This window comes from Talpa occidentalis, unplaced genomic scaffold (genome assembly GCF_014898055.3).
Source record: "Talpa occidentalis isolate TD23 unplaced genomic scaffold, MPIMG_talOcc4v2.1, whole genome shotgun sequence".
Classification (NCBI taxonomy): Eukaryota; Metazoa; Chordata; class Mammalia; order Eulipotyphla; family Talpidae; genus Talpa; species Talpa occidentalis.
Genome location: NW_026555331.1, coordinates 7,687,732 through 7,715,555, shown reverse-complemented (window position 1 = coordinate 7,715,555; position 27,824 = coordinate 7,687,732). Strand labels below are relative to the sequence as shown.

The window sequence follows — 27,824 nt, the reverse complement described above, 5'->3', positions numbered from 1 at the left end:
TTTCCCTGGTGATCACTGAGCTGACGGGTCACGGAGGAGGTCTGGGGTGGGAGGTTGCGGGTGAAATCCCAGGTCTGAGGGGGGCGGCCGGGCAGGGCGGATGGGGAACTCCCCAGCCAGTCCACTCCTGCCTGCTTGGGCTTGTGACTGTTTCCAGCCGGACCCAGACTTGCCGGGGGAGGCAGAGCTCTCCATGACATTAGCAGATCGACTTGGTAACTGCTAATGTCATGTCTTTTTAAGTCCTGACTTGACACGTGTGTGTTCTCACGTGGTTCCAAATTCCTTCTGGGTGCCAACCAAACCCTGCCGGGAGGATTCTTGCAGCAGGCGGGTCCACTGCGCCCTCTGCTGGCCACGGCCCCGTGCAGCAGGCCAGGCTCTCCTGGAGGTCAAGGGCAGATGAACTTTGGGCACGCTGGGGGCCCCGAGCAGGGCTGCTCTGCCATTTCCAGCCAGTGCTGTGGGCTCACCAACAAAGTATTTGGGTTTTGGGGTAAGACTGAGCCCCCGCCCCCAAATTCTTTTGAGGGACAGAGCATTTACAACCATTACCTAGGACTCTTGAACTCTGCACCTGACTTTTGAAATCCTGGCTACAAACATCCTTCCCATCAAGTCATTCATCCCTGGAGACTCACCTGGTTGGATTCTCCTCCAGCAGAATGGTGCCCCACGGCAGGCAGGCAGGGTCGTTGAAGGATTAATGAGATGAACGCAGGCCGAGGGGCCTGGGCTGAAAAGGTCTTCCTTGAAGACCTCCCCTCTGCTGGACGTTGCCACTGGCTGCCGGCCTGGCCCCCGTTAGAGGGTGGCTCTGCTGCGAGAGACCTTGGCTTGCCCAGATCTGCACCCCCACACCCAGGGGCCTCAGCACAGATGGGTCAATAGAGACACACGTACGTGCAGAGGACGCTGGTGCTTGCCGGGGTCCTGGGAGGCCCGCAGAACGGTCATCGCCCCAGCTTTACAGAGAAGCTCAAGTTCACAACGGAAATTAACAACAAGGATGAAAGGAAGGGAAGGGGAGACCGCGGGAGCCTACGAGGAAAACATGGATGACGGCGTGTGAGACGGGGCGGGGGGTCACCACACTCAGCTCTCCCGAGTGGACACAGCGGGAGTGGACACCCAGGGCCCTTGTGGATAAAGGACAAACACCCGAATGATAAAATAGCTTTTTTAATTCACTTGATCGGGCTCATTGGCAATGATCGACAATAAATAATACAGAGCAGAGGCCGGGGAGGGGAGATGCTTGCAAGCTCCATTCAAATCACATCCCAGTGAACACACCACTGAACACGGGGCGGGAAAGCAAACTGAAACACCAACGACAAACAAGCAGGACCGAGGAGGAGGGACAGTGCTGGGGAACTTTGGCTTTGAGTGAGTTCTGTGAAGTGCCGAAGCGACGACCCCTGGGGCGAGGGTCAGAGCACAGCCGGGGAAGGTGGCCAAGCCCTGCCCGCCTGGGAAGTCCAGCTCAAGAGGAGTCCAGATTCCGGATGGGCTGGGAGGGCAAGCGGTCAGAGGCCACTCGGGGCTAGGAGCTCCCTGGGGCCAGCAGCCAGCTTGCCGCCTGCAGGAAACACATTTGGTCAGGAGCACAGATGCAAATGCCTGATGCTGACTGACTGTGAGGGCCGCTTGGCCTGTCTCTGTGCCCCCCCCCCCCCGCAAGGATCCCTGCTTTTCTCTGCAGCCTCTAGAGCTAGGAAGAATTGTGACTTCAACAAGAGGAGAGCTGATTGTCTCCTGCTAGCCCAGCCCACAGAGGATGGCGGCCTGCCCGTGGCCCTGTTCACCACCAACCAGATGCCCACCAGGGGCACGAGAATGCTGGGTCAATCGCTGGAAGACCCATCCCTGTCTGGGTCTTGCTTTTCTCATCTGTGCAGTGGGATGTGAGTCCCGGAATGAGAGGCATCTCCCAGCTGGAGCAGCCTGGCTGCAGGGGGAGGGACCGGGCGCACAGCCCAGCCTTGAAGATAGATGTGTCCTGGCTCTGGGACCCCAGCTTGGCCCCTGGGGCCCACCGGGTGACTGGCAGACCCTGCCGGGCTCCTGGCATGAGTACCCAGCTCTGAGTGCAGGACTGAGGGTTCATGTTGGGACTGAAGACCTCACAGCTACTTGTGGGACTTTATCAAGCAAGATGTTCTTAAGTTTTGGAGGAACATTTTAAAGCTGGAATGAGTTGTTTTCTTTTCTTTGTTAACACTTTCTGAGAATCTAATAAAAGCTATAGGAACTCTCCCCAGGAAAATGCTCATTTGCACAAACTCAAGGGCAAAAAACAAACAGTATGCAATTTCTACGATGCTGAGCTCCCCAATTCCTCTCTCCCATTGGTCGAAGGGAGAAGCTGAGGCTGGGAAAGTTGCACTTGCCCAGCAGAGGAAGCAGGCCCTGAGGTGGAAGAGACCAATGCTTCATACCCCGCAGGAACCTGGCATGCCCCTCCCAAAGCAGCGGTGGCCTCTTAGGAAATGCCCTCCAATGGGAAAAGTGGTTTTTCTGATTAAACGTCAGGAACTGGAGCCATTATCTCTCATCCTATGCCTGTGACTCTACTCCCACCCCTCCCCAAGACGGTACCCCTGAGTTTTTGAGATTCCTCCCCTGAAACTAAATCCAAGACCACAATGAGCAAGAAGGAAGGTGGGGCTGGGCGGGAAGGAGGTAGAGAACATTCCATAAACCCACCAGCCAGACACCCCCAGATGTGCCTGTGTGAGCCCCAAGCCCTCAGGAACCCAAAATCCCAAGTCTGGGGGGCCCTGTGAAGCTTGTTGGAAGCTCCCCACTCCCTAGCTGCCGGTGAAGCAAGAGGAAGAGCAGGGAAGATCCCCGGACCACCACTGAGAGACAAAGTGCACTCAGTGTCAGTTGAATTAAAAAAAAAAAATCAATAAATAATCAAGAAGGTTGGGAGGAAGGAAGAAAGAGCTGGGGAGCAAGAGGGGGTGGGGGCCTTCTGCTCTGCTGGCCACGCCCTGTCGACGGCCCGACCCCGACACCAGGCAGGTGGCCAGCAGGGAACTGGACCTGGAGCCCGACCGCTCTGGAGACCCCGGGAGGGAAGAAGAGGGCAGGACGGCTGCTGGGAGGCCCTGGAGGGCCGGGGGCTCGGATCCCACCGTCTGGGACGCAAAGGGCAGACGTTCCACGGCTGAAGTGGCCCGGGTGGTGCAGAGCGGCAGCCGGGCTTTGTTCCAGCCGAGAGCAGGCCCAGGAGGCTGGCTGCGGGCAGGGCGGGCCCCCTTCCGGCCGGGGATCTCGGCCTCCTTCACGCCAGTGCCCGTGCTGCTCCCCCGCGCAAAGGCACATGGACAGTGAGGGCTGCTCCGCCGTCACCATCCTCATCATCACCGAGATCAGCTGCTCGGGGGCCGCCGGGAGGAACTCATGGCGGAGTCAGAGCACCTTGGCCAGGGTCTGTGCCGACTTGGGCTGGGGAGCTGCTCCTGGCAACCAGAGGCGAATTGGGGGAGAATGGGAAAAGGGGTTGCCGCAGCGAGTGGGAGGGAGGGCAGGCGCCGTGCAAAGACGGGAGGCCTCTCGCCCCCAGTGCCCCCGTGGCTCTGTCCCGGAGGACCCTCGCTCGGGGAGATGCCAGCGAGGATGGGGTGTGCGTCAGCCCTCAGCGGAGGAGAGGCCCAGCCCATCTTCCCTGGCAGAGCAGCCTGCCCTTCGGAACACCGCGTCTTCAGGATCTGCCTGCCGAAGCTCCCGAGGCTGCAGTGAAACGCTGTGTTTGAAGAGCAGACGGCTCCCCCCACTCCCCACCTTCCACCAGTCCTGGGGCCGCAGCGGAGCGTGCTCCCCACCCAAGGCCAGTTCTGAGACTGGCTCGGCAGCCCGGCGGGACTCTGGCCCTGGTTGGGTAGATACTGCCCAATGTCGGGACGCAAGAGGCTGCGGGCGCATCCGGACGCACCCCCGAGGCTGACCCTCGAAGCTCCCGGAAAGAGGCTTCCAGTGAGAAGCTGAGGCTGGTCGTGAAGAGGCGCACTCTGGGGTACCAGTCCTGGAGCCGCGCGGCATCATCTCCCCTTGAATATGCGGATTTTGCGGATGGAGGCCAAGGTGGCCGTCACGTTGTGCTCAAAGTCTCCATCGTGCACCCCAGTTTTTCGAAAAGCCCCAGCCGAAGGATTGTACTCCCAGTAGTGGTGCCAGTTCCCTTTGCTGTCGGCCCCGAAGCCGTATAAGTCCACCTGGGGAAGAGCAGAGGTGAGAACCCAGCAGCTGGCTGGCGGGGGTGGACCACCCAGGAAGGCTGCTCTGTGAACCCCATTCCTCGGGGTGGCTGGGGGGCACCAGGGAGGCACGTACCTCATCACAGACATGCAGCGAGAAGATGATGGACAGGATGCCGGTGGACGGGTACCGGCCGTGGCCCTGCAGCCAGCTGTCGAAGACGTACTTGATGAAGGCTGGGTGGTATATCAGGATCTGCGGGAGGAGAGCCTGTGAGGCGGCTGGGAAGGACACCCCACCCCGGTGGGGCACAGCCGTGAACCACAGACAGACAGCCCTGCACTGGCTCTGGTGGGGAGACAGGGACCTGATCATGGAAAGACAGAAGATGCTAGAAGATAAATGAAGCAGCAGGAGGCGAGAGAGCCCTGGGCAAGGAGGCTCCTGAGAAGTGATCCGGTAATTCCTCTCCTTGGTATTGGCCCCAAAATGCCGAAGCACTGATTCAAAGGACAGACACTCTCCACAGAGTGGAGCCGCAGAGCTAGTCCCAAAGGCCAAGCTATGGAAGGAGCCCCCGTGGATGGCTCTAGGAGATGTGGCACGAGGATGCAATGGAATACTACACAGCTGTGTAAAGTAGAGGTGAAATCCTGCCACTTGTGACAACATGGGTGGAACTGGAGGGGATTCTGTGAAGCAAGGTAAGTCAGAACGAGAAAGACAACTACGGGATGGTTTCACTTACATGTGGAACAGAGAGAAACAGAACAAAGGGGCGGTCAGAACCAAACCAATGACAAAATCTAAAAATCTAACTGAAGAACTGTCCCCCAAAGGGACAGCAAAATGGAAAGGGTGCACTGGTCTATGGTAGAGGACTGTGGGCGGCTTGGTGGAGGGTGTAGCTAGCGTGGTGACACACATCTGAGGAGGTATGAATGTGCACCCCTAAATCACACAGTGTTAAAAACCAATGTTACTTCAATAAAATAAATAACTAAAAAAAAAAAAAATAGTGACATCTGAATAATAATGGGCCAGGGAGGGACAGGTGAGGCCACAGGGGAGGTTCCAGGGGGCAAAAGGGGAGATTAGGTGGGGACAAGGACATGCCTATCACCTTTCAGCCTGATCTGGCTGAGGGATCTCCAGTCCTTAAATGACCAGTGTGCAGTATCTCTCTCCTCATACCATGATAAACAGGCTCAGCGAGGCCAAGCAACTTGCTCAGTGTCACACAGCACTGGGCAATCCGGTCCCTTGGCTGCCTTGGGGAGAGGAAGCGGCTTCTCAGGTAGAGGTAATGCATGTGCAGGGGCGTAAGGCCAGCCCCTAAGAAGGCCTGAAAGGTGGATTAGACAGGGCTCTGTCAGCAATCTAATCTCTCAGCCTGGCCTCAAGGCTCTGTCATCTTGCGGCTCTCCCTTCCACCAGCTCCACGCTACACTCTAGAACCAATGAAGGCGCAAAGGACCAGGGCCGAAGATAAAGGGAGGGCTCGGGTTCTAGACCTGCTGTGTGACTTTGGGCAAATGATTGACCTCTCTGACTCCAATCAGATGGTTTCACTTCTGTGTGGAACAGAGAAACGAGCCTGCATTTGTCTTTCTCCTTCTGACTAATTTTGCTTCGCAGAATCCCCTCAAGTTCCATCCATGTTGTCACAAGTGGCAGGATTTCACCTTACACAGCTGAATAGTATTTCACTGTCTGCAGAGGACTGAGGTATGAGAGTGGGTACAAAGGACGGCCTGGTCGAGACACTTTTTGCGTCCTTTTGCCCTTTGCCTGTGTCCCAGCTGATCCCATCCAGGGGCCTGCTGGGGAGGGTGGAGATATGGAGATAGGGTGAGAAGTTTCAAGACACTCAGGTTGAAGAGCAGTGGTTCTAGAACTGCAGCCATATCAGGACCTCAGTCAGACTTGAAAAATCCCATGGGTTTGGTTCATAGGTCCAGGGGGAGAAGGGTGGGCTGAGGCTTGCCATCTGTGACGAGCACCAGGGGCTGCTGTGGGCCTGGGGCCTCCATTTGGAAAACTACCCCAGGGCTTGACCTCTCTCCAGCAGGGCAGTCAAGCGGGGGCTGCTACCGCCACCAACCTGGGCCCAGGGGCTCGCTGCAGCCAGATGCTGGCGGGGGCAGAGAGGTGGGGTTCCATCACAGCACGGGGCCTTCAAAGGGGCCTGAACTCAAGGACGGGCCTAAGCACCCCCTGCCCCCCACTCACCTTATTCTTTTTCACTTTGATCTTCTTGGGGACGGGGACATAGGTGCTGCAGGAGGAGAGAGGGAGGCAGTTAGTGGGGAGGAGGCTCCTTGCAGGCAGCCTGGCGAGAACAGGCAGAGAGGGGAGCGTGGGGAAGGCAGCCTGAGCTGGGCAGCTCTCCCGCCTCTGCAGCAGTATCCCAGCACCGACACCAGAGGGTGCACTTGACTAATGCGAGCTGGTTCTGCTGCTTTGAGCCCAGGAAGGGAAAGAAGGTCTTTCTTTCTTCATCCAGACTGCCCACACACCAAGTGCAGAGGCGTCACCCCCTGGGGGGCTGACTGATGAAGCCCTATCCTGACCCCTTGCTCTGTGTGGAGGTGAAACGTGCCCCCCAGGTGCAGGTATAAAAGCCTCCAGGCCTCACGTGGGATGGAACTGGGGTAATTGTGTTCTTGAGGCCTCTGGGACCTGCTTGGTGGGCTCTCTCCCAAGCTGCTTCCCATGCTGGCCTCCTGAGAGTGTAGCCCCCCACCTTCCTGCACCTCAATTCCTCAGGCTTCCTAACCTGGACCCAGACATGGTGGCTTTTGAAGCCATGTCTCTGCAGCAAGAGGACGGGGCTTAGGAAGCTGCCGGGACACCAGAGCGGGTGGGTTGCTCAGCCTGGGACAGGTGCTCCTGCCTCAGTGTCCCCGCCGGGAGAACAGAGGCAGCTGGGGGACAAGGCGAGAATTCAGCGAGCAGACATGTGCCAGGACCCACGGCCGCGGGAGCCAGAGGGCGGCTCAGCGGGGAGTTCCCTACTTTCCAGGCGGCGCTGGAAAAGCAGGTCAGGTGGGGCTGACCTGCTAAAAATTCTGCCCCCAATTCCAGGGCCATTTTTACAGTTTGAAAAACAGGGTGCTGTCCTCTTCAGGCAAACTGCAGAGTTAGGGGGGGTCAGAACTTCACTAACATGTGCTGAGTCCCTCTCCCCTGGAGTTTCCGGGGTGTTTGGGGAAGTGGCGCTGTAGGTAGGGTTCCTCCAGCACCCTTAGGGGGAAGGCTGAGGCTCAGGTGTGTTGAGTGTGATGCGGGCGAAGCCCAGGAGGAGCTGCAGGGTGGGGAGGGGGCTGGAGACTAGCGGGCTTCCCTGGGCACCTCTGGAGGAAGCTCGGGAGGGAGGTGCTCAGTAGGCAGACAGCGTGGTGGGGGGCCTGACCCTCTGTTCAGACACCCCGAGGGGACTCACAAGGTGATGGTGCCTGTGGTGGTGGCACTGACCACCCACTCCAGGTCAGTGGTCTTGAAGGGCACCAGGACCATGCTGACATTCTCCCCCAGCTCCCTGAAGCTCTCGGGGTACACGAAGTGGTGGGTGGTCTTGCTCCCGACATGGTCCTCAAACCCTGCCGTCGGGGCCTTGTTCATCCTGTGCGGGCAGGAGAGAAAGATGGTTGAGTACCCCACGGGCCCCAGTGCTGGGGGTCAGTATTGCTGGGCCCCACGACCTCCCCATCAAATGGACATGAAGAAGCCACAGCTCAGAGGCTGTTTTTGTTTCTCCTTCGTGTTCTTTAACGATGACATGTCGTGCGTGGCCCTCGCAACACCCCCTCACACCAGGCAGACGGCCTGCCAGTGGGCCTGGGTGGGACTATTTCATCCGACCACGAAACTCAGGTCTGCCTCACCCTGACCCGGCTCCCCTGCCCCATGCACAGCAGACGTGGCCTCTGGGAGGCCAGCTGAGGGGTCCAAGACAAGTCAGAGATCACAGAACAGGAGGCTATTCTAGTAGGTTCCCAGGCATCGGCAGCCCCACAACCACCCGCACTTCTCTGGGCACTGTGTCCCTGGGCAGAGTGGGCTATGTGGTGGGGTCACGGGGAGCTGGGCGGACACAGGCCGTCTTAGTTGGTGACGGGGGACACATCTTACGCTACAAGCAGATATTTATACGATGGCTGAGGACTGGGCACGAGAGTTCGAGCAAACCCTGCCCTCCTGCCAGGCCTGCCCTGTCAAGCCCTGCGGGTCACTGGCTCCTCTTGCCAAGGGTTTGCTCTCAGAGTCCAGAGAGGCGCTTCTAATCCTGCAGGGCACAAATGGGGACGCTGAGGCCAGGGGCTGGGCTGGGCCTGGGGTCCCGGGTGAGCCTGGCACACCGTAGCTGGGGTCTCGATGTTTTGGCTCCACCTGGCCCTACCCCGCCAGCCGCGACGGGGCCGCACTCACCTGAGCACGAAGTCGTGCCGGTCTATCTGGGAGCCGTACCAGGAGTTCTGCAGGTTGCCCGAGTTGCCCACCACGGCACAGCGGCGGCAGCCCACCGACCTCTTCTCCAGCAGGGGGTCCACGTTCCCCGGGACCACCTGGAACAGCTCCTTGATGGTGTCATTCAGGTTGCTGGGGTGCTTCTCCCCCTGGAGCCTCTGTGGGCAATGGACGGGGGGCAGGTCAGCCTGGCCGAACCACTTCTGGTGGGGGGCACGGAGCTGCTTCACAGTGGCCTCGAGCTTCCCCACAACCCCCTCTCTTTAGGCCTGAACAGCCAAGGTCCCCTCAGGCAGGTGGGGAGCAAAGCTGGTCATTCGTGCACTCTGCACACGTCTGCAAGCACCTACAATGTGCCGGCTCTTTGAGGCGAGACACTGGCTGATAGGAGAGAGGCACAGAGGGGGATGCTAGGGGCACGCTGTGCCCACCTCTCCTGCTTCTGCTCCTCCCCTCCCACCCCTCGGATGCCCCAGCCCCCGGGCTACTGGGCTCCAGCCAGACCCTATGCCAGGGCCTTGCAGCCTCCCACGTCTGTCTGGCGACAGCTAAGTCCAGCTGTCTGGACTTCTAAGTCCCAGCGTGAAGGCTGCCCCAGGATCTCCCTGACCCCGGGCAGAGGCGAAGACTGGGGGCCAACACTGGTTTTCCCCTGAGGGTGGCCAGTCAGGACAAGCTTTCCCTGGATGCAGGACCCCGAGCACAGAGACGGGGACGAGCTGGTCACTGTCTGATGCCCTCACCACCCCCCACGCCCATTGTTGCTCATGGCGCCAGGCAAAATACCGGCGAGCGCCTGGGGAAGCACCCGCCTTGCTCGCCCAGTGGGACCTTGGGGGGGTCTCCTAGGCGGGCCCAGCTGCTCCCGAGCTTCTGGTGTGTGTCGTTTCAGCTGTGGCCACGGAAGGACGCCGTGTGTCGGAACACAAGCCTGGACTTGAGCCCGGGGTTTCTGAAACTGCTTGAAAGTCTCACCCACCACACTGGCCGCCCACCCTGGGCACCTGGACTGCATGGAGCCTGGTCTCTGGAGCTGCAAGTCGGGGAGGGGCCGTGGGATGAGTCCCCGCAGCCACTTAGAGACTCAGGTACAAGGAGGGCCTGGGAGGGAAAGAAGAGGCTAGAGGCTGCTTGGCCACAGTCCAGAGATCAGTGCCAGGCGTGGGGGCAGAGGGAGATCCTGGGGCACCCGGCCCCCACCTGGGGTGCTGCCACATCAGGTTCTCTAAAGGAGAGGCACCCCAGGAGGCCAGGGGGCTCTTCTAGGCCGTCTGGCCTCCCCTCTAGCACAGGACACTCTGCGGGTTCTGGGGGAGCAGGGAGTTGGGGGGCATGCTATACACCAGGATGGTTATAATAAAAAAAAATTACAAGTTGATGAGGAAAAGGAAACCAAGTCCTTGTGCTTGGCTGGTGGCAAAGTCAAATGGGACAGCTGATGGGAAAACAGTCCGGCAGTTTCCCAAACACAGCGCTCTCCTGTGATCAGCAATTCTATTACTGAATAGACCCCAAAGAACTGACAGGGGGGTCCCCACAGAAGTGTGTGCTTTCAAGTTCACAGCAGCTGACCCGAGTGTCCAGCCACCTCCGAAGGGGAGACACCAAGTCATAAACACCCACTGGCCTGTCGCGTGAAGGACGTGGCTGGGCTCGGACACTCTGCTGTGAACTCAGCAGACACACAAGGACACACAGGCAGCTGCCGCTGGCCAGGGGTCAGGGCGATGGCTTCATGGAGGCAGACAGGGGAAGGGCTGTGCAGCCGCTGGGGACAGGGGCAGGGGGAGGATGTGTGTATTGTGGGTTCGGGGTTTTGCTGAGCATTGACAATAATGTTGGTCACACGACACCGTGTCTGCATTTAATGCTTGAGAGCTTCTAAATGGTTAAGGTGACAAATATTATGTTACGCATATTTAACCACAGGGAAATAAAAAACACTCCCCAGATCAAACACCTGCTCTCACAGGATCACGCAGGCAGCTCCAGGCCGACTGCAGCCTGCCTCGGTGGGGTGCTAGGCTGCACCCCAGACCCTGCCCCTCTGACAGCCTTCCCAATGTGGCTGTGGGTAGGGGGTTGATCTCTGAGAAGCCCTGGGGTCCGGGGGGCGGGGGGCAGTGCACCCTAACCCTGCAGCCCTGCCCTTGGGACACAGTCTCCCCTCTACCAGGGAGCCTCACACCATGTCATGAGCTGAGGCACGCCCTGCCAGAAGGCCTGACACGGCATTCTTGAACCCATTGCTCATCCATGTTCACTGAGCACCCACGAATGACAAGGCCTGGTCCCTCCTGGCCGCATGAGGAAAAAAGCATGTCTTATTTAAAAGGAAACCTCGCATCTCTGCCACAGCGCCAGGCCAGGATTACTTGGCAGGAGTAAGAAAGTAATTGTAAGATGTAATGAAAACAAAACAGTGACATTTGATGCCACCGGGCCCCAGTGCCTGCCCAGGCAAGCCGCCGCTGTCAGAGGAGACTGGCAGGTGCGCGAGGTGCCAAGGGTGCCTAAAGGAACAGCTGCCAAATTAAAGTTCTTTCCCGCAAAGCCAGATAGAGACATAGGCCGGCCTGCTGCCTTCTCCATGAGAAGTTCTCGAAAGCCTGGCCCTGGAGTCTCCTGGGTCACCCTGCTGCCCAGGGTGCCGGGCAATTCTTGAGGATCCCAGTCGTTTGTGGGCATAAGGGAGGGCTCAGGAGGGGAGAAGGGGCCTAGGCCACAGGGTGAGCTGGAGACCTGCCTATCAACAGCAGGGGGCAGAGCTGGTTGGGGGAACCACTGGGATTCTGCAGATTAGAACCCTAAGTCACCCCTCGCAGCTGGTAGACAGGCCGGGGACCCCACACTGCGGCCCTTCTTCCTTGGAGGGGAATACAGTGTCCCCCCTTATCTGCAGGGAGAGAGGTTCCAAACCCCGAGGGGACCCTGGAGCCCCAGCAGTAGCGCCCCTGTGTGCATGCCGCGCTGCTCCTGTGCTAGGGGCCGGTGAGTAAGCTTCATCTACAAAGCAGGTACGGCAGAGGCGAATAAGGATGCGCCCACGGAGCGAGGCTGCAGCACTGAACACCCGCTGTGTGTGGCCTCGCTCTGAGTCACCAGGTGCGGTGATCTGGGATTCACCTAACTGGGCAGCAGCGGCCTTGCCAAGCAAGGCAGAGAGGGAGCTGAGGCGCGGGGCACACGCGGCAGGGGCCATGTGGACACGCAGGCAGGGACGTACGGCGCCGTCTATAGGACTCAAAGGATTGCAGCGGACATCAGAGGCCCAGGGCCCCCGGCCAGGCTCTCCCCCAGGGTCTGCTCATTCTTATCTGGACTTCAGTCTCCGGGCCTGCAGAGGTGCATTCTTCTGCTGCCTTATCTTGGCAGCTCTGTGGGTTCGCGGTTTTGCTGGGCCTGGCGATCACAGAAACTAGCCCCAGCCCTCCGCTCTGGCTCTGCACACGGGCCAGTCTCAGCCAGGACAAACGCGATAACGGGAGGGTGGAGATGAAGCGAGTCACACGATGGCTCTGGCTTCCCCTGCACCTGAATGCTCCGTTCCTCCCCTCTAGCCTGGAGGCCTGCGGCAGCCTGTGTCTAGACAACAGTGCACAGACCCCGGTTACATGTGACAGTCTCTCAAAGCAAGCATGTGCCATTGGAGGAAAAAAAGCACCTAGAGGCCCGCTGCCTGCAGGCGGGCCACAAACCTCCAATTTGTCAAACACGCAGGAAGGTGAAGCGCACCGAAGCCAGGCACGATAGGACCAGGCGAACCTGCAGTCCTCGCCCAGCGCAGTCGCCGCAGGAGTGAATGACCACAGCCGAGGTTCTGAGTCCTGCTAAGCGCCAGCAGAGCCCCAGGTGGGGGCTGAGCATTTGGCTGTGGGAGCCCCGTCCCCCGGTCCCTCCACCCCTGCCCCCCAACCCCGGCTCTCACCAGCCACCACCTGAAGGTGTCTTCCTCCAAGATGGCGTTCTGCTCCGTCAGAAGCGGCTGCATGGACGCGTTGAACCTCTCGTCGAACCAGGGGGAGACCTGCCGCTGCCCGACACAGCGGACGCAGCTGCAGGGCCTGTGCGGGTACTTCATGAGCTTCTTGAAGTTCTTGGAGAGCTCCATGACCATCTGCTTCGGGGACCAGGCGGTGGTCACCATGGTGTGGGAGAAGTTCAGGAAGAAGGAAGTGAGGAAGATCAAGAAGACCAGGAGGGTGAGGACTTTGAGGACACTCCTCCTCATGGCTGCCACTTCTGCTTGCCTGATGGGGACCTCCTGGGGCTGAGCTGGGGGAAATTCGTCCTAACTGAGGAAGAATTTGGAAGAAAATGTCTAGAACTGAGGCTTAGATCACAAGCAAGGTGGGAATTCCTGGGGGGCGGGGGCCGACCTCACTGCTGCTGAGCCCCAGCCAGCCTGCTGGACATCCCCATGTGATGGTCAAAGGCTATGCGGGCTGGATCTTTTTGCATAATTGTCCTTTTTGGGGAAATAAAAGAGCTTTCTCTGTCAGCAATCCTTAAACAGCTGATAATGTGTCTTGATGAGGTTTTAATCAAACTTAATAACAGTGATTTCCTTTCCCATCCACAGGGATGGAGGCTGATTAATCTTTATGACAGGCAGGGTCCCTTGGGGGTGAGGACCTCGAAGGACAGGTCGTGGCGCAGGGCAAAGCGATGTGGTCTTTCCAGCGTCTTCCGGAAAGGACGGTGTGTGACGATCCCTAATTAGAACGCGGTCTGGCCCCACTGCGGACGGAGGCGCGGTGGTTACGCAGCTGGCTGGAGCAAGGCACTGCGGCTTGTCTGTCATCTGCACAGGGAAGGAGCGAGAAGACAGGAGGGTCCGATTAGCCTGTTGTAAACAATGACTTCTCTCTCCCCACCTCCGCCAGGATGGCACCCGTGAACCTCGCCTCTGGTGCCACGTCACCCCGAATCATTCACCCTCTCGAGCCTGGGGGTGAGCGTGTGGGCAATGCGGAGGGCACCACTGTCCTGCGAGGCTGCCCAGGGGCATGGGGTGCCCCATCCCTCTTTTCGACAACCAGAACCTCGTCCAGTGAGCATCCAAAGAAAGTTTGTAAAGTGAGTCAAGGATGCCATGGAATTCACACAGAGACGACAAACTGCAAGCTCCTGTCTGTCTCCTTCCCTCTCTTCTGGATTCCAACAATGAAAACAGAATGTGTGGGGGTGGCACAGGGCACCCCATCCTGACATTCAGGTTCTGCCAGTTCGACTCAGCCCCGTAAAGTGGGCTTTAGATGCCCAGGGTCAGGTGCCCGCAGCTGTATGGCCTTGGGAAAGTTATTCAATCTCCTAGGCCCTCAGTTTCCCTTTCTGTAAAATGAGATGATAATAGGGCCACCTCCAGCCTGGTTATGAAGATGATATGGCATATGCTGAGTTTCTGGTATCTATTGGGCAAATGCTAGAACTTATTTTCCCTTTTCAATGTGACTGAATATCCAGTCAGAGCCAGGCATGATGGCACATCCATTCACGTCTGTTTCCTCAGACAGTCCTCAAAGTCTACCACCAGCTGGCTGGGGTTTCCCATTTTGTTCTTGGAAGAAACTGAGATTCAGTGAGATTAAATGACTTGCCCAAGGTCATGAGGAAAGGACGAAGCTGGACTGAATCTAAGTGCACAGCCCATAGATCCCATGTACCTGGAGGGGTGGGGGGCCAGGAATTGGGGGTGGGGGCTCTGTTCTGGAGGGACGCCCTGTTTCTAACTGGCTTCAGCTGCACGCACTCGAGGGGGTGTACAGAATGCCCAGAGCACACCTCCCTAGCCTTCCTGACCCCCAGGCCCTCTGTTGAAGGCTGTGTGGTCACACCTCAGCACCTGCTTGGAGAGCCTCCCTCACCCCCTCACCTTTCCCCCCCACCCAGCCTCAATGTGTAAATCACAGCAACCAGGATTTATTTTTCCCAAGAAAGTGATAGCTGAAGGGAGGTTGATGATCTTTAGGTAGAAAGAGAGGCAACCCCTAAACCAGATTAAATGCACAGCACCTTCCTAGGAACCTCCGCTCAGCGTGTGTTTGGAGTATGCAGGGCTTGAGCTCAGAGCTGGAAGTTTCCAGCTCACCCTTCCAGCTGCCTCCCTGGCCTGCATCACGTGAGCTCTGCCGTGGGGCTAGATGAGCCTGCTGATCTTCGAGGGCAAGCTGGAATTGAACTTGGTCAGTGGGGGATCCCACCACTCTTACCACAGTAATATGTCCAGGGGCGGGTATGAGTCCTAATACAGTCATCAGAATAAAACCCCAGATTAATGCAGGGAGAGAAGAAACAATCCGTTGTTCTGGCAGGGTTTTCATTTGGAAGTGAAAGCCGGGGTCATGATGGCCGCTCTGCTATTTCATGTGGAAGAGGTGGAAGGTGAGCAGGGCCCGGCTAGTAGTGTCAACCCCCTGACCTAGCCATACCTGCAGCCCACCCTACACTTGACTTTTCAGTGACATGAGAGAATAAATCCCCTTTATTATGTAAAACTGATTACTTGTAACTTGAAACAACATGATTGACCCACAGGGCTCAGTTGCTCCTGCCTCTGGGCTCCTGCTGAGGCTGCCCCCAGGGTCCGGAAACCCATCCCACCCTGCTGGGCCTGGAGGCTCTTATTCATTCCATAGGGTTCAGCTGGGGTGAGCTTCCGGCAGGAAGGCTGAGTCAGGACCTTTCCTGGATCCCACAGCGCTGGAGCCACCCTGCCTGCACTACTCGCTCACTATTTCCTCGCTGGGCTGAGAGCCTCAGGAGGCGAAGAGCACTGTCTCACTCGTCACGGCCCTATCTCATGGTACCTGCATGGAAGGAAGGGGTACAGAAACCACGGAAGGGAAAGGTAAGGGCTGACAATGCAGAGGAAAGAACAGGGCAAGAAAGTGGAGACTGAGGCGATTCTGATGCTCATCAAGCCGTGCACGCCACCCGCTGCGTGACCATGGACAAATTACTGACCCTCTCTGAACCATTCCTTCAGCTGGTAAATGAGGCAAATAGCACAGATGTGGCTCACTTTTGGGGACGGCCAACCTGTCTGTCCATTTGTCCCATGTGTCCACCACCTGTGCTGTGCAGGCCTGGGGCTAGGCGGGTCCCAGCATGGAAGATTCCATGGTGAGAGTTCCCAGGCATCTTCAAGGACCCTCTGCTTTTGGGAGAGAAGAGGCTGGACCAGGTCGAACAGCTGGAGTTGAGGGCAGGTGATGGGTCAGAGAGGAAAAAGCCTGCAGGTGGGTAGAGAGAGGGCAGGACTCTGGGATGCCATTGTCAAGACTAAGTTTTCTCTCTGTGACATGGAGACTAGCTGGAGGGGTTTCGGGGTCTCCTCACAAAGGGGTGTCTTTCTAATGAGCAGGGCTCACAATGCATTGCCGAGTCTGTATTCCGATGCCAAGGGCAGAGACAAGTTCACTGACACAGATGCCTATTGATCCTTATTGACGGATCATATTTACGGTCACGGTGCAAGGTTGGGTTTCCTGGCTCGGTGGGAGAGATGGTAGTGTTCTCTGCTGATGCTTGGTGGGTGAGAGCAGGGACCGAGGGCAAGGCTGAGCTGCAGAAGCCGGGGGAGGTCCCAGAGCCCACCAGGATCCCACCTACCAGCAGAGGCTCTGGGGCTGCTATCAATTAGTGCTTTCAAAAGTCCTGGAAAAAAAACTGCAGTGCCAAAGCAAGAACAGCCCTCCACCCCTTCCCCAGCCCCAGGGAAGAAACCTGGAATGCGTGACCTCCCTGTGCTGTAAGTGAGGCAGTCTGCAGCACCAGGGGAACGCCAGCCAACTCTGGCTCATGAGATGAAACCCTGGCCAAGACGCCACGGGCCATAGGCCTGTGCCAAGTACGCAGTGCAGTGCAGGAGGCCAGCCACGCCCCTGCTGAACAAAGAGGAGGAGAGGGCGGGGTGAGGACAGGGCTCCCTGTCAGCGTGCAGAAGGGCAGGGCGAATCTGTCTGAAGTTAGCACAGACAACAGGTGACGGTCCACCCAGGTCGCCAGCACCATGCTGGAGGGTAGGGAGCTCCCTGTGCAGGGTGCTGGAGGCACGTGTTCAGAAAGGGCCCCACAGATAATCAGAACAGGCCCCCCGCACCCCAGACGTGCCTATTACTTCCAGCTGAGGTCAGTCCAGGCCCTGCAGGCTCATGAAAAACTCTTGCCTCCCCCTTAACTACCCAGAAGAATGACAACTGGGGTCTCACCTAGGATGAGGGTCATTATCAGAAATAAGCTAATAAGCTAATCGGTCCTCCCCATGTGAGGCCCGCCCTTCCCCTTGAAGTCCTGGGCCCCCTCCCGTTTCTGAGGTCAGGAGACAGACCCCACATTACCTTTCTGCTCTGGAATCCCCACGCGTATGCAGAGTCCCCGGATGTGGATGCACATAATTAAATTGGTCTTTCTCTCCTGCTAATCTGTCTGGTGTTACTCTGATTACTTGACCAGAGAAGAAGCAGAGGGTTCTTCCAAGAGGCTTCACTCTACTTCAGTGGTCCCTGATCAAGAGAAGCCCCCGGCACAGGGAGAATATGGCAGCTACCAGGCTCTGAGGGAGGAACTGTTACGCGTGCTGGGAAACCAAAAAGGAACCGTGGGGATTTCTGACTGTTCAGCTGAACCTGCGGGACGGCGAAGGGGTTATCACGAGGCTGGGATGACCTCAGAGCTCTTGGCCTAGCCCCCTGGGTCATGCTGTTGGCTGTGTTCCTGAAATGGGAAACCAAGGTCCAGAGAAGGCAAGGGGCTTCCCCAAGGTCACAGCGGATGGTGGCAAAGCCAGCACCGAGACCCAGGCCTCTGCCTCCTCCTAGGCCTCCGGTAGCCCTTGCTAGTTCTCCATTTCATCACTAACTGTTCTTGTCGTCACGTTTCCCTTTCTTAGACGCCCTCTGGATTTGGAAGTAGTTATCTTTCCACCTTCCTGAGATGGATACGAACTGCTCACCCCCAACTCTGCTGTGTCTGATCTGAATTACACACAGTTGACGCTTGAACAACGCAAGGGGATGCGGGGAATGGGCACCGCCCACTGGCATAGTCAAAAGTCAACGGGTGACTCTTATTTAGCCTTGGATTCCACTTCCAGGGATTCGGCCGACCGATACCAGTGGAATTCATGGATGCCAAACCCACAGACAGAAGAAAGTCCACGTAGATGTGGATCCACACACTTCAAGCCTGTGTTTTCCAAGGTCAGCTGTATTATGTTCCTCATTTCAGTTATTGTATTTGTCAGCTCCAGAATTTCCACCTGAGTGGAGCTTATTTCATAAGTTCTGGTTTTTTGGTGAAATCCTGCATCTTGTCATCCTGCAACCATTCATCAGTTGTTGTAAAGCCCCTGGCTACACCGTGTGACGTCTGACTAGCTGGTGAGTCTATGCCCATGGTCTATTCTCTGTCATTGGTCATTCAGTCCTGTCTCCTGGTGTGTCTGGTAACTGTGGACACTGTGGAGGTCAAAATATAGAGGCTTGGAGGAGGCATGCTTCCTTACAGAGAAATCTGTTTCTCCTGGGGGACAGGCAGGCCCATAATCTTGTTCCAGCGGTCACTGGAGCTGCATTTTAGTATTCACAATGGCTGGCTGTAGGGATGGGTCTCTTAACAATGGGATGTTTCGAGAATGTGTCTTTAGGTGATTTTGTTGTGGCACACATGTCACAGAGTGTGAGCACAGCCCACAACACACCTTGGCTATAAGGTACAGACAACTAGGGCCGCTGTCATGTACGTGGTCCAGCTTTTACAGAAATGTCGTCAAGTGTTACGTGGCTATATTTTTTGTGCCCTTACTTATAGGGCACAGCCCTGCTGAAGGGGTAGCTGGGTAGCTGGGATGCCTACCTACAAACGGGCCTCTTCCTGGCAGGATCTCACCCCCAACTTCTGTCTCCCCTGCACTGTGGCTTGCCAACAGCGCAGTCTGGCTTGTGAGCATCTCAGCTGCTGTGCTGGGCCTGCTCCTGAGCTCTGGCCCTGTGCAGCTTCAATACTGCAGAAGCCTGGGAAGGAAGAGGTGCAGACCTCCCCTCCCTGAGAGCCCCTTTACCCTAGTTTCTTGGACCCCTAGGTTTTGGCTGACTTGGTTGTCCGAAACTCCATTTTTATTTCATTTTATTCGTTTTTATTGCCCATCCCTGGGAGACTGTCCAACTCCGAGCCGCGGCTCTCTGCTCATGCCCAACCCTTGTGCGGGACGGTGACGGGGTATTGGCTCACCACTATTCATTTCCCTTCTCCCCGAGATCTTTGTGCCGCAAGTTCTGGCTGCCATGGTTGGTCTCTAGTGCCTGCAAACAGCTGGATTTTGATCTTATCTGGTTTTTATAGTTCCCCGTAGGAGAAACGGTCTGACGTAGCCTGGGTCACGGCCAGAAGTGGAAGCCACAGCCACTTTCCCTGCCTCTCAGGGTGCCTGGCTGGCGTCCTGGAAGCATATGGGGCCGGGCAGATCCAGAACAAGTTGGGGCCCAGGGAGGCCCAGAGGTGCCACGGCAAATCCCCTCGCACCAGCAGAGTGAGCAGAAGGGGAGGGAAGAGAGTAAATCAACAGGCCGAGGGCTGCAGCTGCAGGCTCTGCCTGCTCCAGGAGGGCTGGCTCCATCTGCTGCCACTTTTTCTCGGCGCCCTCCTCGCACGGCAGCTTTGGGACGCGGCAGCCCGGCCAGAGGGCATGGTGAACATGTGTGTCCTCAAGCCCTCTGATGCTTGAAAAATAGCTCCTCCAAGTCCCAGCCTTTGGGGTCCTGGTGGCACCGGGAAAACAGACTCAGAACTAACTGACACAGGATCCCCAAACTTTCCATCACAGAAGAATGACTCTCAAACTTGTTCCTGGGTCTGGGAGAATGTGCGAGCAGATCATGGCCAACAGTGTATGGCGCACAAGAGGCACAGACAGACCTGGGTTTAATCCTGACCGCTGTGTTCCCAGTACTGTGCTCACGGGCCAGGCACTGCGTCCCTCTGATGCTCACTTTCTGAACTTCAAAGTTCTGAATCCCAAAGTGGGACCGGGCATGTGCACAGGGAGGGCTGTTCCTGGGTAAAAGGTTGCATGGGGTGACTGGCGCCATTCTGCAGAGTAGGCGCGATATAAATGTCAATTCTCGGGGCCTCCCTGGTGGTGCAAGGGGTTAAGCATCAGCTGTGGATGAAGCTATCCACAGCCACTGCAGCACGAGTTCGAGCTCCAGCCAGGGAGCTACCCACATGGCGCAGCAGACCTCTCCTGTCTCCCCGTTGCTCCACTCAGGCCCACCACCACATCGACAGTGACAGCAGGCAGTGTACTATCTCGGCAGCCTGCCCACGCCCTCCCCTGTGAGGGGGTGGTATGGATTCTGGGAAGGCAGAGCCCACAGGGCGAGCTCAGCCGAGGTCAGCCCCTGCCTGCTGTCTACCCCCAGCTGGCGATGGCAGCTTGAGCAGGAACAGGGTTTGATGGCGGCCAGCTCAGGGCCTGGCCGGGCCGAGTGGGAACCCCCCGTTCCCTGCTGTGTTCTCTTTGGCTGCCTGACTCTGGCCCAGCCCCGTGCAGCTCCACCCGCTGAGTCACACAGAGCTGGCCACGGTGCCCGGACTTAGTCCTCCTCGAAGCCACCCTGGGACTGCAGCCCGAGCCAGTCCCCTCCTGAAAACATCATGTCCCGCAGCGAGGTGGCTCTGGCCACAGAGAGGCATATCGGGATGACAGGCTTCGTGCCATTGCCCGAGTGGGGGTGACCATCTTCATGGAGTAAAAACTAGGTCCCAAAGGAACCCAGACAGCAACTGTTCTGACCCTGAGGCCTGCTCCTCTCTGTGCCTCCCGGGGACAAAGGAAACATAGGGAGCCCCCCACCCCCAGCTGTGGAGCAGCGCCAGGCACCCCAGCCCTGCCACAGCCACCCCAGGACTCTAGCAGCCCAGCCCCGGCTCACACAGACTCACTAAGCTAGAAGAGAATGGACGCAAGTGGCTACAGGACAGCGGCCTCATGCTGTGAGGGTCACGCAGAGCAGCGAGTTCTGAGGTCCTGACAGACAGAGGCTGTCCCAAACCTAACGGACAGAGACTGTCCAGGACAGGGCCTGGCAGTTGACATCAGGAAGCCTGGCACCACCATCCATTCAAGAAATTAAAAAGCGTGCTTGTGCACGTGCAGTGGGTTTGGAACAAAGAAGAAGCGGCTGTGCAGAACTGAACACTTCCTCTGTGCCACTCAGTTTCGCCAGACTCTGTCTTGGCAACACCCTCAGATTTGCACACTGCTCGCTGGGTGCCTGCTATTTAAGAGGCTAAATGACGCCTAGAGAAGGTAAGTGCCTTTGTCCCTGCCCCTGATCAACAGCACTAGGTCAGGCAGAGTCTTAAGGAGTCACACAAGACATTTAGAACGGCTGTGATGCCTCCATCACCCATGCTTCCATGGGTCAACTAGGTCAGAACAATCATCGGGTCCAACTCTAGGTGTTCCTGTGAGGGTTTGTCTGTGGATGTGGTTAATGTCTCCGACTTTTAACTAGAGGAGATTGTCCTCCATGGGGTGGGTGGGCCTCATCTAATCAGTTGAAGGCCTCAAGCAAGAGCTTTGAGGTTTCCAGGATTCTGCCTCCCAGTCGTAACACAGAAATCAGATCCTGCCTGAGTCTCCAGCTCCCTGGCCTGCCGTAGGGGCCGAACATGTCAGGTCCCACAATGTCATGAGCCGATCCCCAAAAATAAATCTCTTAACATACTTAGGCATCTATGTGGTTGGCTTCTGTTCTTCTGGAGAGCCCTGACCAGCACAGCTACCCTTAGAGTGTGGGGGCTGGGACTGGGGGCGTCTGGAGGAAGTGAGAATGGCAGCAGGGCTGTGGGACAGGGCAGAGAGGACAGGAGCCTGCAGGGAGGAAATTGCAGGAACAAAGTTCTGCTGGATGAGTAGGTGAGTCCGCAGGAACCGAAAGAGGGTTAGATGGAACAGAGTCCCTGGGAGGAAGATGAAAGACAGGACTGGGAGGAGTCGGGCGAGGCAAGGTCTGCAGCCCCATAAGGGCTGGGCCATGTCCTGGGAGCTCTCGGAAGCCCCCATGGGGTGTGGGGTGTGTTGCTGTTCAGTGGCCCTCTCCAGACAGTGGCTCTGTCTTGGGGTTCCAGTAACCTCTCCATTCTCAGCCTCTTGCCTCTTTGTCCTTAGGACTGGAATTCCCCCAATCCCACTAACAGTTTCCAACCACACTGATCTTGTGGTTTCCCGACCCCAGACCGCACCCTTGTAAATGACCTTTCAAGAACCATCCTCATTGCCAGAGGCAAGTGCACCGTACGCGTCCTGCCAGGGACCCTGCCACAGACCTGCCTGTTGCACAACCCCACGGTTGGTGCGAGCAGCGCCCCCTGGAGGTGTGCCACGCAGGCAGCCCCAACTCCCAGCTGACTGAGAAATCTACAGCACCAGGAACAGCCCTCAGAGGATTCTCCAGCTGTGAGCCCAACGCCCAGGGCCCCTCCCACCTCGTAGCTGTTCTTCCTGGAATTCTCCCACTGCCGTGCTCACTGCTGCCCGGAGACTCCCACTGAGCAGGTCTCCCACTGAGATGGCCAGTGCAGGGACAAAACCTGCCTCCCCGCCCTTATGCCACTGAGGCTTCCGGCTGCCAGTCCTCCTAAGAAGCCCAGCCCCCAGGCTTCCTGGTGGCAACCCCCAGCTTCCTCCCACAGGAACGCAACTGGTGTCCCCCAGAGCTACAGAGCAAGGCCCCATTAGTGGTGGCTTCTCCAGGTGGCGGCCCCCAACCCTCCTGAGCCCCTCTCCCGTGGGGTGGGCTGACCCCTTGGGCTTAGACTTGTATCTCTCAGGAAGAAGACTCACTGCTGCTCCTGCCAAGCCCAGATGGGGGCCACTGCAGCAGCTCCTCCCTATCTGGGGGTCGGCTTGGCAACACCAAGCACTTGCCCTTCTCACCAGGCACAGCTGCCCATCAGACACAGCCAGTGTCTATCAGGTTTTGGGGCCGGACGCTTGGCCAGGTGCCCAGGCACCCTCAGCTCTGCTTGCAGGCAGGAGGCCGGGCTCTAGCTGCCCACGGCTCTTGGGGCTGAAAGGGCAGTGCCAGGTCTCCTGGGCAGGCAGTTGCTACGGACCCATTTTACAGACGGGAAGCCCAGGCCACTGGGGCAAGCCCTGAAGACAGAGGGTGCTCTGGCACTGCCGGGGGGGCGTGGTGGTGCTGGCGGTGATGGAGGCACCTGAAATAATAACAGGAAGCTGGGGGCCCACCCATCAAGGGGGCTGGGGGCAGGGTAGGGTTGTGAGACTTTAGGAACACGGACTGGGCTTTGAGGTGAAGGCAATGGGGGGCCATGACCACTAGTGGGCAGCAGGTCAGTGACGCAACCACTGCAAATGGAGGCTGGATGGGGCGGGTGCTATGGGGCTCCCCGAGAGTCAGCAGAGCGGCCCTGTCTCCATGGGGTGCCTTGGCAGCCCATCTCCTGGGGGCCTCCACTTCCCCACTTCTCTCTCCACCTGTTTGCCTGAGAGCTCATTCCCTTGCACCCACGGAGCACTGGCAGGAGGTGGGGAGCCCTCTCTCTAGTGCTTACGAATCACATCCTTACCCCGCACCTCTCCCGGCTTCTTTGCTGGGGAGCTGGAAGAGAGAACAAAAGTTCCCCGCAGCACAAACAGTGGTTCAGAACAGAGCTTTGGAGAAGCTCCCCGAGAAACGTGATTAAGCAGGATTAGAGTCATATGAGGAGTCGGAGATATTTTCATATTTTCAGCCGCACAAAAGGAATTTAAATCCACAAATCTCCCTGCGCGCGCAGACGGAGGGGTGTTCAATTCAGAATGTTGTGTGGCGGGATCAGGACGCGAGCCCAGGCTCCCAACTGCTCCCACAAGAGCAAGGGGACCCCCGAGTTGGGTGGTGCAAAGAGGAGACGATTCTGAGCTCTGAGGGCCCCAACCCTGACCCATCTTGCTCTGTGCCTGGTTCTGAAGGGCTTAGGGGAAGCGAGAGGCCCCAGGGCTGGAGCGGAGATCGAGATCGCTGACATGCGGCTTAGAGCGATCACTTTCCTCCCCTGCCCGCTGGCTTTGCGGGGAGATTTTAACTCTTGCGATTTACAGGAGCATCCAGGGGGCCCTGCAGGGGCTGAGGGCACGCTATCTGGGCACGCACAGAGTGGGGCTCAGATGGGAGGGTAAACCCTGCTGCCAACATGGCGAGGGCTGCAGCTGCTGCCAACAGGCAGGAGTCCAGCAGGAGCCATTCCCCAAAGCCAAGGGCTGGGGGTGGCATGGTGTCCAGTGGGGTCCCTAGGCTAAAACTGCCCTGGTCCCCACCCTGGGCCCCCTCTTGGGGGGGTACAATTATCAGCAAGAGCCGTCCTGTCAACTTTGGGCCCAAGCTGTGTGCACGGGGCCTGTCCTGAGCTCCGCTCTTGGGAGAAGGGAAGTCTTGCCCCTGGACAAGGGATTTCAGAGCAGTCCACCAGGAGGACTAGGGACGCGGGGCCTGGAGGAGATAGACCCTGACCACAGTGTGGGAGCAGGGAGCTTTCAGAGCTGCCAAGTGCTGGCAGGCCTGGCGAGGCTCGGGGCTGGACGTGCCAGGGCACACGGGCAGGGCAGCCTGCAGCTCAGAGCCCCGGCGAGCAGGGCGGAAGGGCAGCAGCCGGTGGTGTCCTGCATGCAGCAAGTGGGCATGGACATCCCCAGGGCCTAGAGCAGCGGAGGGGCAGGGGGCTTGGGGAGAGTGAGATACAGAGCCCATGTCTCCCTGTTGGCAGCCAGAGCAGGGGAGTCCCAGGGAAATCAATGCAGGGCACATTTGGAGGGCTGCATGGGGGCTGTCCTTGATGCCCACACTGAGCACCCCGAGCTGGACACTTCTAGGGCTCATTTCACCCTCACATCCGCTCTGCAAAGGGGCGATGCCTCCTCACAGAAGCCAAGAGAAAGCAAGTGACGGATCCCAGATCCCAGGATGAACCAGTGCCGCCTGCAAGACCCTGTGGAACCAGCCCTCCCCCCGCCCCCCGCCCCTCCCAGTCCATTTTCTATGCTTTATCTGCTTGCTCTGCTCTGCTTGCTCTGCTCAAGTCATACTGACCCCGAGCATGCCCAGCACAGGGGCAGTGCCCGGCCCCTCGCCCTGCCTAGCACGCGCTTTCCACAGTCCTTTACTTGACTCGAGATGCTGGGGAAATGTCAGCTCCTTGGAGACACAGTCCTGGACATTTTGAACCCTGCATCATGACGTGAACCAGCCTTTGTATTTTCGCTGCCTTTGCTTCCAGGCATTACATGCTCATGTAGAGCCCAAGATTCTCCACACAACGAGGCCGGGAGCACAGGGACTTTCTTCTGCTCCCTGCTGTATTCCTAGAAGATGACTCACAATCGTATCTCCTTTCTACAAACAGGAACACGAAGGCTGGCCAAGTGGAGCGATTGTGATTTGCCTAATCGCACGGTTAGCAGGAGTCAGGCCCGGGATGCCGATCGGAGGTCTGCTCGCCGCCGCCTTACTGCAGGAGGTGCCCCCTTTATGTTCATACACGTTTTCCGGGGAGGCTAAGAAGCAAGGCCCTGACTGCTCTTTATCTGGATCATTTTGCAGGCTTGTGTTTGCAGCAGCCAACCATAAGACAAGAGGTCATGTCTCCCGCGGGGACATAAAACGGTTGCTTGCTGCTTGCCACAGAGCGGCGGAGTCGTCCAGCTCAGAGTTCCTGTTTTATGCTGCAGCCCTTCTGCGTGCAAGCTGGCGGCCAGAGACAGCCTCGTGGCTTGTGCCCTGCTGCCTTGGCGCTGCCTTGGCCTGGCTGTGCGGCCCGGGGCCCTGGGGCAAGGGGAGCGAACACAAACCTGAGCTCGTTCTGCTTGCTGTGCCGTGAGCAGCGAGGTCCTTGCCTCTGATCCCGTCGTCTGTGTCCCCTCCCAGCCCCTGAGAAACACTGATGGGCTAACTTATTAGCGTCTAAGTAGAATGCAGCCCAATTCCAGACCTTCCCCTTCTGCTGTTTTACTTTCCACCTATTGGAGCATTTTCTTATCACTCAATGTGTCCCTGCGGATGGAATGACTGTCACCTCCTGCTGCTGGTGCATTTCGTGTCTCAAATGCCACCTTCCCCTGGATTATGTTCCTGCTTCTTCTCCTCCCTTCCTTTCTGAATTCGCATGAGACCTGGATCTACTGGATCAAAAACCCAAAGAAAAACTGATGCAATTGAAGGGGGAGAGAGACATCAGCTTTAGTTGGTAAATATAGAGCATGTTTTGCCAGTGACTTTGGGGCAGACACTGGGGGACACAGCACAGAGAGGTTAAAGTCCTTGTAAGTTTATGCTTTTTGACCTTGAGCATGAGTTCAGCCAAGAGCTCTCTGGAATTCAACCAAACGGAGGAAATGGTTGAACCTGCCTGTGGTTTAGGCACAGCCTGTGTCTTACTTAATTTGCATCCCTGGTATTATAGGTACTGTGCCCTTAGTCCTGGCCCCTCAGGAGGACCTGTTTAATAGACAGAGAAATGAACAGGTAGCCTAATGGCGCTGATGGGCAACGGGCTTGCTGCTGTGTAGGGAGGAGGCTGTGGGGCCCGGGTGAGTCTCACCACACAAGAGCTTTGTGAGTTGCTCACAGGCCAGTAACCAGGCAGAACTGCTTTCTGATTATTATTTTTCCAGCTGAATAAGATTCAGTTAATGGAAGACTTAATAGGTCCTTCAGGGCCCTGAGGAAAGAGACATCTCTCTGCTCCCGGAAATGAACTCCTGGCTCTGCAGACAGTGGCCCCTGAGCAGGGAGAGGTGAGGACTGCTTGAAGCTTTTATCTGAATGCCCGAGGCAGGACCACCAAGGTCATGGCCCCTGCACGGGGCATCTCTCTGTGCAAGCCGGAGGTCACAAAATCAAAGCAGAGCTGCCGGAGGGCTCTGTTCCTGCATCTGGCACTGCCTGCCTGGGAGGCAAAGGCTGTGGCATTTCAGCATCACAGAGGCATGTGGGGGAACTGGACTAGAACATGGGGAGACATGACTGCCCCAGGTTGAAAGTCAAGACTGGAGTCTGGGGACCTTGGTGTTTACAGTGTGTCCCTTTGAGAGCCAAGCAGATCAGCCTCCTCCTGGGGAGAAGTCAGACTTCCTTTGGCATTTACAAAAACAACAAAACCAAAAATATTACTCAACCATGCTGTGGCAGGCGGGGGTGGCCAGGAGGGGTCGTAGCCCTTAGCTGCTACCTGCCCACAGGGCAGGATGTGAGCACAGGAAGAAGCCCCTGTGGGGCCCTTGGGCTAGTTCCTGAGAGCCTGGAGCCTCAGAGGGACTTCCGGGAACAGTGGCAGAGCCTCAGTCAGCCACGAGGGCTCCTCTCTGACCCCGGGTGTGTCATGATTCTGGATTTGTCCTCACAGGGGAACCCACGCAGGATGGGGTTGTCTCCATCAAACAGTACCCCTGTCAGCTCTCTCTGCTCCAAAGCCTCGTTCTCAGTGCTGGAACCAGTGCCAGCATCACTAGCGGTGGAGGAGGCCACAGCCCAGGGCGCCTCCAGCAGCATTTGGCCCTGACCCCACTGTGCACATGGGCAAACTGAGGCCCAGTGACAGGAAGGCTTTGGCAGAGCCAGACCAAGAACCAGGGATCCAGACTTCTGGACCAAGACATCTGCCACTTTCAGTCTCTACAGAAGCTCTCACTTGGGCAGAAAGTAGCTACCAAAACGGAGCCTTCCCACTGAGGCAGGGGTGGGGCCCTCCGCCCAGCTGCCGGGCCTCCATGCCACTTCCTAAGGCGGTTTGAAAACCAAAGCCCTTACCACACCATACCCACTGTCCAGGCGGGTGGCCCCAGATGTCACAGCACCCCCACCCCCACCCAGCATTTCCCCTCGAGACTTGGGGGATGCCAACAGGCAGTTAATGTGGGGTCATATGACTAAGCAGGGCGTGCTCATTCTTAGCGACTTGTCAAAAGCGGGTTCTATGAAATCTTGCAGAAAGTAGATGGTGGGTTTCAAGGAGGAGGAGGAACAGGAGAGGGGTGTTCCTCATGAAGACAAAGGGGGGAAAGGGAAGCAACTGGGCCAGGAGAAAAGGAACAGTCACGTGGGGGGAGAAGTAAGGCCGGTGGCCAGAAGCAGCACCTGCTG

The 27,824-nt window shown here is 57.6% G+C and overlaps 1 protein-coding gene across 5 annotated transcripts in view; it reads right to left on the bottom strand.

Annotated features, from left to right (window-relative positions):
- Positions 1 to 1,092: 1,092 nt before the first annotated feature.
- The window catches only part of ST3GAL1 (ST3 beta-galactoside alpha-2,3-sialyltransferase 1), a 66,901-nt gene continuing 40,169 nt past the window's right edge, over positions 1,093 to 27,824 (bottom strand). For 3 of the 5 annotated variants that reach the window (XM_054691964.1, XM_054691962.1, XM_054691963.1), the window contains 6 exons: positions 12,605 to 13,480; positions 8,638 to 8,834; positions 7,652 to 7,831; positions 6,439 to 6,484; positions 4,342 to 4,461; positions 1,093 to 4,223 (listed from right to left, as the gene is read on the bottom strand). In XM_054691964.1, coding sequence (XP_054547939.1) covers positions 4,050 to 4,223; positions 4,342 to 4,461; positions 6,439 to 6,484; positions 7,652 to 7,831; positions 8,638 to 8,834; positions 12,605 to 12,907 — 1,020 coding nt within the window. In that variant the 5' untranslated portion in view covers positions 12,908 to 13,480 and the 3' untranslated portion in view covers positions 1,093 to 4,049. The other 2 variants (XM_037501534.2, XM_054691965.1) reach the window with 2 other exon arrangements.